The following is a 14,107-nucleotide window of genomic DNA, read 5'->3' as shown; positions in this document are numbered from 1 at the left end:
TCCAGTCAGTCTTCCTCAGGAGACTGAATCTAAATTGCTAATACAAAAAATAAAGCAGGGTAAAGGAAAAAAAAATTTAAAAGTTAAGTGCCTCTCAGGACTCTCTTAAAAATTATAAAGAAACAAAAAAGTACATGAGAACACCTTTCTACTCTTTTCCAGGTTAAAGATAAGTGAATAATTTCCTGTCTAGTATTCCTCAACTCTAAGGACTATGGCTGTAGCACATGCTCATATAGGTGTAAAAGAACATGAGGTGTGGAAAAGAAGGATTGGTTTTAAGAGAACTGGGACTTAGGGGAACACCAAAAGAGACTGTAGCCTGCTGTACAGAATAAGACTTAAAACACTGGGTGCAACATTCATGCCTATACTTTTATAAGGCCTTCAGGTTTTAGTATTAATTTAATTTTGTCCTTGAGATACAAGTTTGTTTATCTCTTTATATACAGAAAAATGCTTCGGCATGGCAAAAATGAAAAGAAGTACAGTGAAAGTAGCACATCTACAACCAGCATCATTTTGTACATAAAAAACAACCTTCCGGAGGAGGGGATCAACCATCCACAGAAACTATCAGGACCTTTACTGATGCCTTTGCCCACAGAAAAACTTAGTGGATCTCAACCAATATATTCAGAGTCATATCCACTTTCAAAAGAAAACAGCAATATTTATACTTCAGTCAACAGAAATAAATTATACTCACAATATGGTTACATTTTCAAAACAGATATCTGTTATTGCTTTATCTACAATAGCCACCTCTGTATCGAAAACCTCAGCTCCCATTCTGAACAAACAGAAAACGGCATAGCGCTGTGATTCTGGAGAGAGACAAAGAAATATTTTATTAGCCATATTACATATCACAATACTAAATGCTTCCAGTAAACAGAAGTAGAAAAAATGGTTATTCGGACCTCTAAGGAATTATCCTCAAATTCTTCCCACCAGAAATTTTCTGTCATAGCATTTTATTATAATTGAACTATCAACAACATTCAAGGGGAAAATTGCCTACCTCTACTCAACTTCTTTTCTGATAATCAGGAGTAGTTTGTGCTAGCAACTTCAGAAATGTTAGTAAAAATGTGATTTTGTTTAATAAAACTGATCTTAAGCAAAAAAACCCCACAAATCATTTTATGAATGTACAATATGGGATTAGACTATTTTGCCACGCTTAGCCCCTCTGACCCTATTGAAAATCAAAGTGAAATCAATGCCAGGTGACAGCTGGAACAGATTTAGGGTTAATCTCCATGACACAGCAGAATGCATGTACTTGAAGACTATCCAATAATCCACTCAACACCAACAGACAACTTTCACTTAAATTTCTCACTGGAAACAGCTGCCAATATACTCTCTCAAGTGTAGACAAGACATAGAACAACATGTTTAATCACAAGTTTCTCAGCTATCCATTTAATAACAATACTTCTGCGTTACTTCCTCTGGAATTTCTCCTCAGAAGGGCTTCTTGGAGACGGGGGTTTAAACATACAGAAATACAGGACTTTGAACTAACTCAACTCGCTACAACCAACAGCTTTGAGATCAGAGCAACTACGCAACAAACAGAGTAAACTATGGACCTACTGAAAGGTCAAAGAAGAGGTTGAAATGAGTATGGACTTCCCCATCCATTTTAAATTTACAGGCACAGGCAAATGCTTATCACAGTAGTTCATTACATCTTACATACTTTCTTTATTGCTGAAGTGATCAGAGCCTTTCCACATTAATGGGATTCGAATATCTAAAGGAAAGAAAAGAGTAGGGAAATTAAGTTATAGCCAATACTGTAGATCTGTGATCAAACAAATTACAAAAGGTTTCTTGTTTCTTTTCCTGATGTTTGGGAGGTAACAGGACCTTCTACCCAATGAACAGTGTAGTTATTTCAATTTTATTTTCCATATCAAAAGAAAATTAATCAATTAGTTCAATTTGAAGTGTCATTTTCTTGTATAAATTATTCTAGGATAAAGAATATTCTAAATCTCATTCGAAAGTATCTGAAATAACATTTCAGAGTGGCTGTGTAACAGTTCTGAGAGGTATTCTCAGAAGTCGGAGGTTCAGAGCCCATTATTGTGCACAGACGTAAACTGAGGCTCTGCTTGCCTTCTGCTGGAAACCGCTCATCCAACTGCAAGAAAAACTTCCTGTTTTAATGGAAGTGACCGGGATATTTATATTGCAAACACTTAAGTCTTGTTTTGCTAACTACAGAGAAAATATCACTTCTCATCACATGCCCAGTTAGAATTCTCTTCGTTGGCACAAAAAGAGTTTAGAAATTTTTTTAAACTCAAAAATATCCTTCTACATCAGAACCACAGTATGGGCAATTATAGAACCGTTATTTTAAGTCATGCCTGCGATTTTAATATTAGGAGTATTTTCTTCAAGAAATTTTCCAGTTTATCCACTCAACCCAACACAGTACTGAGTGATATTTTCTCCCAGTTTTGAGGACTCAATTCAGACATAATGTTTCTTATTAATCCCTTGTTAAAAGACAAATGCATTAAAGGCTTTTTAAATCCAAAGTTGTTTTCCTAAGTAGAACACAGCGTTGTTTAAAAGTATATGCAATATATTAAGTGACACATGATGGCAGCAGTGAACAGCTCTAGTTCAATTGTCTTTTGCTAAAAATCTTCAAAATAGTTGTAAAGGAGCATTGCTGACTCCAATACTGATCTTCATATGAGGCTGATGGAAAAATTGGCATAAAGTATGCTGAGAAGCAAAACAGCAGTGGTATTTTGGCAACAGATTGTCATGTATTCCTACAGGGTTTTATTCACAAAACTTGTTGTTGATTTAAGTGAAACTGCATACAGTCACTCTGTTTCAGAAGCTATATTACATGAAAAATTTAAACTTCAGGTATTGTTGATTATAGTATGGGACATGTTATTATACATGCTATTTCAATTCTGAAACTTGCAAATTCATATATTTTTAAGTGTTCATGAACACTAACGAGTTTTCAACTGTGAACTGCCGGTATACAGCTGTAGACCGCCACAACTTCCTAAAAATCAGTGTCACGTTGTGATACTGCCTTTCACTTCTACAGAAGCATTTGTATAGTAAGCATTTCTAAAAATAGTTACCGTTTTTAAATAAGGAAACAGAAATAGTTTCATGAAAAGTTACAGAAGTCTCTAACTTTAAAAACATATATAGTTATCTCTGTCAGAGACAAAGCACAGAATGTTACTTCCCTAAAAGACAAAGGTCTTAAATTTACACAAATATGTGAAAATAGAGTTACAATAAAAGCCTTTTCTCATCTTTAATCATACACAAACTCTAAATGACAATTTTAATGAGCTCAATAGTTCTTGTTAACAACTAGAGTACTAGATTAAAGATTACTTCTGTATGCCACTTTCAATATCATACTAGCTGAAAAATCTGCGCCTTAGTCAGAAAATCATCAGGATATAGATAGTCAATTGCTTGAACAAGTTTAACATGATACTTGTAAATCAGTTTTCAATTCATTCTTGGATTGAAAGAGCTGCCATTTATCAAAAACAAAGATCAATTTTCACACACCTTAATTTCAGTTACCATTAGCTGTAAATCCATGTGGATTCAAATTGGATGCATTCAAGCACTACAATTAATCAGATTTAAAGCCAATGATTGCTTTATAAAATTACTTTAACTTATGATTATGCTTTTTGATCAACATTTCATGTATTGTCTTTTGACAAAATAATTGATTGATAACATAAATCACATAATTTATCCACACGTATGGGGGATAAATAAGTAAAAATAATAGAAGTGTGAAAATCTGTGGATTAAGGAATGCGCTCCCCACACAGTATCTGACACGCAGTTGCTTTTCGTAGGAGGACATTCCTCAGAACTCCAGCATAGCTGTTCCTGAACTTTAGGTGTTGGCCACATGATTGCATGTTTTCTTGGTAATAGTCTAAGCTTCTGCCATGTACTAACCATCTGACACGGTAATATATTTATAAGCGGATGGATTACTTTCCCCTAAAAAATCCGTTCTATATCTTCAATTCTTAGATTACACGCCCTGTCACACTACATGGACCACCACTCACTCCTCATTTCCAGCCTCTCCCAGACAATACAGTTATGACATCTCCTGATTCACGCTGCTTCTGTTCACAACTGCATTCCCAACAAGGCAGGCACATTCATACACAAGTGTGCCGTCCAAAAACGCAGGGCAGCTCCAGTTGCAAATCCACTGAAGGTCAGCATACAAGAGAGAAGAAATGCAGCATACCCGATGTGCTGCACCAGGACTGGGAAAGATGAGTAATGGACATTACAGATGTGGACATACTGCAGCTCTGGTAGCGGGCAGGACCTGATTTGGCGTGCTAAAGGGACACAGGATAATGGGTCAGAGGACAACGCAAGGAGGAACGAGGGAGGCAGGTATTAATGTCATCTCAGGGTCTCCCAATCGTGTACCCCAGAGGCTCCTGTCCTTGCCAAGCACAAACAAGCCTGTCCCCGCAATTGCTTCACATGTGCCCCAGTTCTCCGCTTCTCAGGCACACACAGTGGAAAACAAAGAGTTAATAACAGATGACCTATAGAAAGCATAAACCTCTCAGCAGATCCCAAGAAGAACATTTAGGCCTCCCTGCTGTAAACTAGACCTGGTCAGGCTTCCTGACATGAGTATCTGCAGATGGGCAAGGCATGGCAGCATCCTAGCACAAAACTTGAGTTCACACAGAGGTAGCTGGTGCCTCTTTCTCTTCTTCGCCTCATCTAGATGTTCCTGCTCTGGCAGGGGGACTGGACTAGATGATCTTTCGAGGTCCCTTCCAATCCCTAACGTTCTGTGATTCAATCTATGCCACACTTCCGAGGTTTGAGAACCGCTATGTTAGTAACAGGACAGAATCACTGGCACACAATAGAAAGTGGTTCTATTCTCTTGTCCCATCAAAAGAAACTATCATACCTAAATGTTTCATATACTAAACAAAATTTTCGTACTAAAAATAGAGTCCTTACATAATTCTGATTTTCTAAAGATAACAAAATGTATTAAATGATCCTAAAGTCTTCACTGCATATAACTCTACAAATCCAAAGAAAGGTGCAACCACAGCACAGACAGACAAACAGATGCTTTTATACAACTACCATAAGGAGGAAAGACAGCTACACATTCTGCAAACAGCTGTGCTGGCAGAAAACATTTCTGAGCCATGTGCTCATCACTCTTCTTCTACTAGAAGTTACCGTGCTTAAAGATATGTCAAAATATGCAGAATTAACTTAAGCAGTTTGAGTAGTGAGCCCTACACTATTTTATTTTTAATGAAGCTGGTCAGGGAGCACAAACAGATCTTTTAGCAAAGTTAGAACAGCCCAAATGAACAGCTACAGGGACGCTGAGCATAACATCCTCTATTGGCACACGCAAACAAAATAAGTTCATAGTGCTGAAGTTTGAGAATGGGCTAGGAAACAGTGTACCAGCCTACTAGAAATCACTGTTAAATATTCTTGTTGCTACTTTGCATTGAAGCCATACAACTATACCTTTGCTGTAGTAATGTAATCTGCATTATCTAAATAGCATTTGCATACTATTAATAGTTATAATTCTGCCCTCAGTTTGTTAGACATACTCTGTATGATCACATCAAAGACTGTCTTTGTGGAGAGAAAAAGAACTATCAGCACATTTACACTTATTTAGCTTTGAAATGTATGCAGTGTTTAGTGACAAACAGAAAAAAGTATTTCCCACTGTGAGAGTCCCTGAAAGCAAAATAGAAATACTAGGTAGGATCTTCAAAAGCATGTGCACACTTTAAAAATACTATCTTGTTTGTATAATTTGTATTACAAGTTACTGTCCAGCCAACTAGTTCCTACAACTGACCGCCCAGCTGCTTACCTGATATAGCAACCTTTGCTCTGCATGCCACCCTGTCTTTTGTCCCATTTTCTGAAGACCTGCCAAAATGAAGAAAAACAAGGTTTGAGATCTGTGCATTTAGACCTCTAAAATGCAACCCTTTAAACATTAAAAAGTGTCAGGGTTTTCATATTATAGCTCATTTCAACTGCTTTTCTTTAAAGTTAAATTTGGTATCTCCGGTATAAGATATGAATCATTAGATTCTTGAGGATAATCTGGGAGGAAAGTACACCATCAATTTTCCTAATTCCTTAGAAGATTTTACTCCAAAGCTTATTTAACCTGAGTTTTAAAAGACAAGTAGATTAATCTTCCTTGTCTTTTCCAGCTCCAACAGAATCAAATACATTAACAATTGGACTCGTTCTTAAAGGTCTTCTCCAACCAAAAACAATTCTATGATTCTAACTTTTCCCCTTCTGTAGACATCAATGAGTAAGTAACATAATTTACCGGTTCGGTTATGGTTAGACAATTGCCTGCTCCTCTATTAATAGAGACCACTTACAAAATGTTGCATTGTTAATATTGTGATTTTACGTGCAGGCAGACAGTTTACTATGTAGCCAGACTGTAGATCTCAAGGTCAACCTTGAATTGAATCAAAACAATCTGTATATAATGAGTAACAATAGAGTGCTCTCCTTGTATCTGCCACGGCTAAATCCTAACCAAATAAGGCGAAATGAAAATTTCTAGCTGCTACCAATATCCTGACTTCCAGAGGCAGTTATAAGATCTTCAGATCACAAATTACAGACCCATGTAACAAGAAACAGAGACAAAATTCACTTGAAAACCCTAGAATTTTTTCTCTCAGCCATCATCATCTTATCTGGATTAAGCTTTAACTGAACTCCAGTCTTGAGCAAATACTGAAAAAAAGAACTGCAAATGTACTATCAGCTATCAAAGATATGATCTAAATGGTAGAGAAATAACTCTATAGAATGCATCTCTCCAGAGGCCTCTCCTGACAGTCCAAAGGACCCCTTGAGACAGAACTCTAAGCACTGCATGAGAGACACAAATCAAGTAAACAATACAGCTGACTATGACTGTAAGAAAATAGTGCAGCTGTTCAGATATTTCTGCAAGTACCTCTGCCCTGCTCTGGACACGAGCCATCACCATTCTGTGCTCACTCACATCAAAGACCAGAAGCTGAGTAAATCAGCATCTATACATACTTCAACTATTCCATCATTGAAAGCATAAATAAAAGATTAATTGTTACAAAGGTCTTCATCTTAGTATGAAAAAACAATACAACTGAAATAGTTACAGAATACCACAAGTTATGAGAGTTTTCAAAATCAGTTTTCATGATAATAGTTGATATAGTCAGAAAATACATTTCTTTCCTTCAATAAATTTCACCTCTAAGACCACATTTGTGAAAGCAAAAGAGTAGCAGAACTTTTCCTACAGATAAAACCAACTAGAGCTACACATGTTCACGGAAGGTTTCTATGCTGAATTACAATATAATATTTCATTAAATAACGTGAGATCAATAGCATCTCTGCATCACGATTCTCAAATATATTCCAATAAGCACAAAATTATAACATTATTCAATAAACCACGTATACTTTAGCTCATTCAAGAGTTATAACGTGAGAATATTTTCAACTGAACTGTTTTTTTTTATATTTGATTACTTTGTTGTAGTTAACAGAAATGGCCAGCAGAGGGTACCAATTAACCATGATGATTCCATCATTAAAGGGACCTTAATAACAATAGAAAGAATGAAAAGTAGAAATAGGTGTATTCTGACTTGGATAGTTTTGTTTTGTTCCTTCAGACTTGGTTAGATATCTTTTTGCATGCTAAAAGTAATCAAGAATATATGGCTATTATGTTACCTGATATTCAGATGCAGAATTATAGTTTAATGTTAATAATAAAACTTACCTAGAAAAATATGACTTGTATTTAATTTTCCAAAGTTGAAAGAAGATACTGGAATGGTCTTATATTTTAAGGCAGCAGTGACTTATATTTGAATGGGGGAAGACAGAATGAAGGGTTTAAATCCACTTTCCTAGACAGGCTGCTAAGAATTCACCTATGCAAAAGCCTGCTTGATAATGAATCGTAGAAATGCTCCATTTGAATTTGAGCTGTTACTCACCGGTCTCCAGTTCTGCACGGGGTCAGCTCTTGGGTTTGGTTCTGTAGCTCTGTCCTGTATGCACGTATACGAGCATTGCAAACCATCAAGTTTTTAACCGCTTGCAAGAGTTGGTCTTTCTGTGTGCTCACTGTGAGGAGTTTGCAGATGCCTTCTCGCATGCGGATTTCAAAGTTAATCTTCTCTTGGATGTCGCATTCCTAGATACACAAAAAAACAAACGGAGGACTAAACAAAAACCCAACTAACAATATCTTGAATTTTTAACAAGCTCTACTTACTTCACAGTTGGGATAGAAAACCCTAGGTTTTAATTATATGAAGCCATTAGGAGATGGTTACTAAATATAAAATAATGGTTCTCTTTCCAGGAACAAAAGAGTAAAACACAGGATGTAACAGATTCACTACAGCCATTACACATGCAACTTCCAAACCAGGCAGCAACATTAACTCAGGGTAGCATCTGAAAGTGACTAAAAATGTATGTTTCAATGAGTCATTCATAGGAAAATAACATATGGTCCCCTCATATGGTCACTGAGAATCCTAACTGAACAAAGCTTATAAATTAACATCCCACTTTTTTAAAGTGATCCCTACTAAAATAAACTCTAAACTCTAGAAGTTATCTGAAATATTTAAAATCAGAAATTCAATCTTACTACTTCTTCGGACATCTTAAAATGGTTTAAAAATTGGGTTTTTTTTCACTTCGAGTTGATGTAAAATTCAGGTAACATCAGAGGCAAAAAAAAGGGAGAATATCCCTATTCTTGACTGTTTTTTTGAAGGAGTGGGGTTTTTTTTAGGTATTACAAAAATTTCTGGGAAGCCACCTTTTTCCTACCTACTTTCAGAGAAATCAAATATTTATAAATGTGCATTGTTCCTCACTTGCCACTTCAAAAAGGTCAATCCACAGCTAGCCAGAAGATAACTAAGGTGAAGGAACACAGACCATTTGCTGTCTCCCAAAGGTGTGCTGGACGCCACTGGTGACTCTGATACACATTTCCTTGTTATGTGGCCATCCCTGGCCAAACCAAATATTTCTGACACATAAAAACTAGAGTGTTGTTACTGTACTGTAGGGCTGCATAGCAAATACATTGCAAGTTGGTGATGAGTGGAGCTTTTTCAACACCGAGAAAGTGCCCCAGCTACCTCTGGAATTAAAAGCACTGTGCCACTTTTCAGTTTTATAGTACATCCAAACTCTTAAACAAGTGCCTTGGAATGGATCTATAAGCAACTGACTGAAGCTCACGCTACAATATTTTGAATTGACAAGTTCAGTATTTCAGCTGGTAAAGTACTGGCAGCTGCTCTCCCTCAAGCCTCTAAATGGGATAGAAACAAGAAGGAGCTGATTTCCCCACAACTCAAGCACCTCAGAAATTCGGAAGCCATGAAAGGGGTAACAGGGACAGTTTTCTTCTTTACTTGGGACTTATCAGTCATTAGCTGCCTTTGCCATGAGAAAGTGACCCTTCAGAGCAATCGCAAGAGGCAGGTGGAAGCTCACTACATAGTTATGGCCCATTCCCTCCCAGCCTTGCAGGAGTGGGTTTGATTCTTTTTGAAGATCTGATGCCATAATGTAAAAACACATAATGTTTCAGCTGCTGTTCCATCTGCTTACAGATCCAATCAATAAACCGCATTCAGTACCAGCACAGCAATGTGCTCAAGTTGTAATACTCTACTACACAGCATCTGAACAGAGGTGATTACCAGCCATCTCAGAACATAATAAAAACCCATCAGATCCCTTCAGCAGAATAAGCCTCTCCTTCTGTTTCCCACCTCTTCTGTTACACACAGCAACTTAATTCTTGTGAAAATGGGACCTAGAGCTGTGCAGGTTCTTCTGTCCCACATCAAGACCCAGCAAGTTGCTAAAACCCTATACACAAACATAGTTTGTAATTTTCCTCAGGTAATAAAGGAGGTGGGTCCCGTTCCTCCCCGCCCCCCCCCCCCCCCCAAGATGATAAAGACCCCAGGCTCATGTAATCAGGCAAAGCAGGACAAATATATGTTCTACTGAACTTGCCAGAGTTTAAGACAATTTAGTCACATTTCGAGAACACAGATGATGACTAGACATCACCATGAAGGACACTACTAAAGCACAGAGGACTTTCCAGAAACTAAGAACTCTCAACCTGAGACCCTAAAGACCACATCAGAGATGTTTTCTATAGAAGTTCTGCTGGTATTCCCTACAGTCGATAAACAAAGGCCTAAGACTCAGTACAGCACTGTAAACTACCCCAGTTTTCCCCTCATGGCTTTGCTTTCACAAGTTTCAACACCAAGCAGAGCAAGGTAAAGCAGCACCTCCACATCCCCAGCACCTGCCTTGCTAGCCATGCTTTTTCACAGTGCTTGTTCTAGAAGGAAAGAATAGCTTTAATCAATCTTCTTTCAATTCAAGCCAAAGTTTATACAGCTATGAAAAGCTAAGCAAGGCCCACACCTGTCCCTAAGAAATAATTACTCATTCTTTGAGCTTAAACTAACACATCAGCTACTAGAAAGCCAAATTTAATCTCAGAAGAGTGAAGTGGTACTTCTCCCCAACACTTCCCAGGGTAACAGGCCTCTGCACTGACCCAGCACAGCACACAGCTCCTCTCCAGGTCCATCACCTGGTACATAACTATGGGGAGGAAACAAACTCTCCTAGTTTGGGGCATCTGTGTTTATCAGTATGGGGACTTTCAGAACTACACAACATCTCAGCCAGGCTCACATACAATATTCTAGACTAGCATTAAAATGGTTGTTGGGTCACAGCTCAAATAATTACACCATAAAAATCTCAGCTGAAGAAATGATTTAGCAGCCTGATTTGGAATGTATAAAGTTCTTCATGCCTACCAAAAAAAAAAAAATGGTCAGCTTTTTTTTTTCTTCAACTCCTTCTAAAAATACAAGCACACCATCTGGACTTGGAGGAATGAGACAGCATTGCTTTGCCATATGCTGTCTACTAATGCACGGTTTCCCTCGCGGTCTCCATCCTTCTCCCACCAGCAGCAGAGTAACCCAGCCAAGATCACTAGTAGCTGTTGAGATTTTTCAGCTTTGTACTCAGAAACCGCCTAAGCAATACTTCCAGAAAAAAAAAAAAATCTTTGTATTCCCCTCCTAATTATACCTAGAATATAAGAAATTTTAAACGATTTCTAGTTGTACATAGGTGATGGAGTCACAAAACAAATCCAACAGCAGCCAAGAAAAATTATATGGGTACTGCTGAAGGCAGGACAGATTGAAATTTTACTTTATTTAATTGGTATCTTAAACACAGGCTTTCAGAAGCCTATTCCAGGGTATATTGCTGATCGATTAGCACAGTGGCTTACATCTAAACCCCATAGGTCTACTACACGTATTTAAAAGAGGCAAGTAGTCAGGCAGCAAGGATTCTTCTAAAACAGCAGCTGTGAAATCAAGATACCAGCTTGGACACAGGAACGAGTATTTATTACAATTGACAGCAACAGCTTTACAGACACAGTCGAGTTCAACCAATTCGGGTCTTTAAGCGATCCGAGGTTTAAAAAACCCCGATTAATAGGAAAATCAATGGCTAAAAGATTAAAGAGCTCCGAGAGCCTGAAGAGGATGATAGCAGGAGCTCAGCCCCAAGGCGGCGTCACCCCAGGCAGCGAACCGGCTGTTCCCACACGCCACTGCCCGCCCAGACCCGCAAAGCAGACCACCCCGCTGCCCTGCCCCCGCTCCGGAGCTCTTAACGGCCCGCATCTGCCCCGGGGCGGAGCAACGCCGGGCCGCGGGCGGGCACCTTCCCCCGCCGTCCCGTCCCGTCCCGTCCCGTCCCGGCCCGGCCCGGCCCGGCCCGGCTCGGCTCGGCTCGGCTCGGCTCGGCTCGGCTCGCTCCCCGCCCGCCCGCGCCTCACCGGCTCCTCACCGCCGGCGCCCGGCGCGCGCTGCCACCGCCGCATCCTCCTCAACGGCGCCGCCGTTCAAAACTCCCGCCCCCCGCAACGGCCGCCGCGGCCCCGCCCACCGCCCGCGGGGCGCGAACCGCCGGCGCCAATGCAATCAGGGGCTGGGTCCGCAGAGAGTCATTATCCGACTTTAATACGATGGCATTTCAACGGCCGTGCGAGTAGCGCGTGTCGTGAAAAGTACACTATCACTGTGTCCTTGTGGCCAGGAAGGCCAGTGGTACCTGGAGTGGATTAGAAGGGGGGTGGTCAGTAGGTCGAGAGAGGTTCTCCTGCCCCTCTACTCTGCCCTGGTGAGACCACACCTAGAATATGGTGTCCAGTTCTGGGCCCTCAGTTCCAGAAGGACAGGGAACTGCTGGAGAGAGTCCAGTGTAGGGCAACAAAGATAATTAAGGGAGTGGAGCATCTCCCTTATGAGGAAAGGCTGACAAAGCTCTTTAGTTTGGAGAAGAGCAGACTGAGGGGTGACCTTATTAATGTTTATAAATATGTAAGGATGAGTGTCAGGAGGATGGAGCCAGGCTCTTCTCGGTGACAACCAATGATAAGACAAGGGGCAATGGGTACAAACTGGAACACAGGAGGTTCCACTTAAATATGAGAAGAAACTTCTTCACAGTGAGGGTTACAGACACTGGACCAGGCTACCCAGGGGGGTTGTGGAGTCTCCTTCTCTGCGGACATTCAAACCCGCCTGGACACCTTCTTGTGTAACCTCATCTGGGTGTTCCTGCTCCGGCAGGGGGATTGGACTGGATGAGCTTTCGAGGTCCCTTCCAATCCCTGACATTCTGTGATTCTGTGATAAACTGAAAGTGCATTAATTATTCATTGCACTGACTGGAGAGGAGTGGCAGCCGTCTCTCCCCTGCTGCCAGTTTTGCAGCTCAGGTTGTCTTCAGTAGATGTGACAAATTAGCCAAAATAGCGGCTCCTATCCATCCCTCATCCCTGATTTCTCATCTTTCCCATCGGATGGCCATGGGCGCGGATCCTCACTTGGGGCTGTCAGCTTCTGCAAGAAGTAAAATGTGCTGGAACAAGCAAGACACACAGTGTTGCTAACAGCTTTCTGCAGGAGACAGAAGTCTCCCAGCTAACATATGCTTTTTTAAAAAATACAAGAAAATACAGTTAGAAGGGGAAATTTGAAAAGCCTCGTTGCTTTGTCAGGATTTCACACAGGTGCCTGGCAGCTCAGCTTGCCCCATGACATTTGTAACATGGGCACAAACCCAAGGGGCCAGCCTTCTAGGAAAATCATGAATTTCCAGATTGAAGGTATTTATTCCTGGGTGGAAAGCAGAGGACAGGGAGCTCCGCTTACTCCAGAGTGTTCAATATCCACCTCCAGGCAGAGATGGCAGCAGCAGCTGTTCAGCAGTGCCCGCCTCTGTCTTGGGCCACATTCGTGAGAGTAAGGAGGCATTCAGATATTCATGAAATACGTTCAAACCATCCTGAAGTCTACTGCGTACCATTGGCAGGACGAATGCCACAAGTGGGAAGCCCTACCCTAGGTTATATGTTCATACACACTACGTTTTTTCCCATTTTTAGATATGCCCCCTGTTCAAAATAAATTTTTCTGCCCTATGTCCAGTGGGTAAATCCCATCAGGGAACTTTTGATTAATCAAGGTATGATCCTTACAAACTGCCTATGGACACCCAAGATATCTAAGAGTGGGTTTGAGGGAGATCGAAAGAAAGTCTCCATGTAATCCTAGTGCTTCACGCGTTCCAGCAGGAGCCTCGCACTCCTGTCTCTGCTACAGAGTTCAGCATTTCAGACACATCAAGAGAGACCCATCAAAATAGGGGAGCACAAGAGATGCCAAATCAGAGTGCCCTTCTGCTTCATGGTAAGGTGTATCTCTTAAGGTGTGGTCTGGACTCTCCTGAATCAGTCAGGGATGGGATTGCAGCCTCAAAAATCTCCAGGTCATTTTCTGGGTTATACAGGAAAACTAGAAACAGGGACATGTCATGAAGAGACCATTCCTGGAATTGAAATGAA

General features: G+C 40.3%; 2 protein-coding genes across 2 annotated transcripts in view; one reads left to right on the top strand and one right to left on the bottom strand.

The window, feature by feature from the left end:
* RTKN2 (rhotekin 2) overlaps positions 1 to 12,110 on the bottom strand; it is a 35,206-nt gene extending 23,096 nt beyond the window's left edge. Inside the window, exons 1-5 of the mRNA XM_082053110.1 lie at positions 12,035 to 12,110; positions 8,100 to 8,299; positions 5,936 to 5,994; positions 1,712 to 1,765; positions 710 to 827 (exon numbers count right to left, since the gene is read on the bottom strand). Coding sequence (XP_081909236.1) covers positions 710 to 827; positions 1,712 to 1,765; positions 5,936 to 5,994; positions 8,100 to 8,299; positions 12,035 to 12,079 — 476 coding nt within the window. The 5' untranslated portion in view covers positions 12,080 to 12,110. The remainder of the gene's footprint in view (positions 1 to 709; positions 828 to 1,711; positions 1,766 to 5,935; positions 5,995 to 8,099; positions 8,300 to 12,034) is intronic.
* The window catches only part of ZNF365 (zinc finger protein 365), a 41,110-nt gene continuing 31,431 nt past the window's right edge, over positions 4,429 to 14,107 (top strand). Inside the window, exon 1 of the mRNA XM_082053125.1 lies at positions 4,429 to 4,449. The gene's annotated coding sequence lies outside the window, so the exon portion shown is untranslated. The remainder of the gene's footprint in view (positions 4,450 to 14,107) is intronic.

Source organism: Streptopelia decaocto (assembly GCF_964273445.1).
Source record: "Streptopelia decaocto genome assembly, chromosome: 5".
In the NCBI taxonomy this organism is placed as follows: domain Eukaryota; kingdom Metazoa; phylum Chordata; class Aves; order Columbiformes; family Columbidae; genus Streptopelia; species Streptopelia decaocto.
This window is presented reverse-complemented; position numbering and strand designations above follow the sequence as displayed.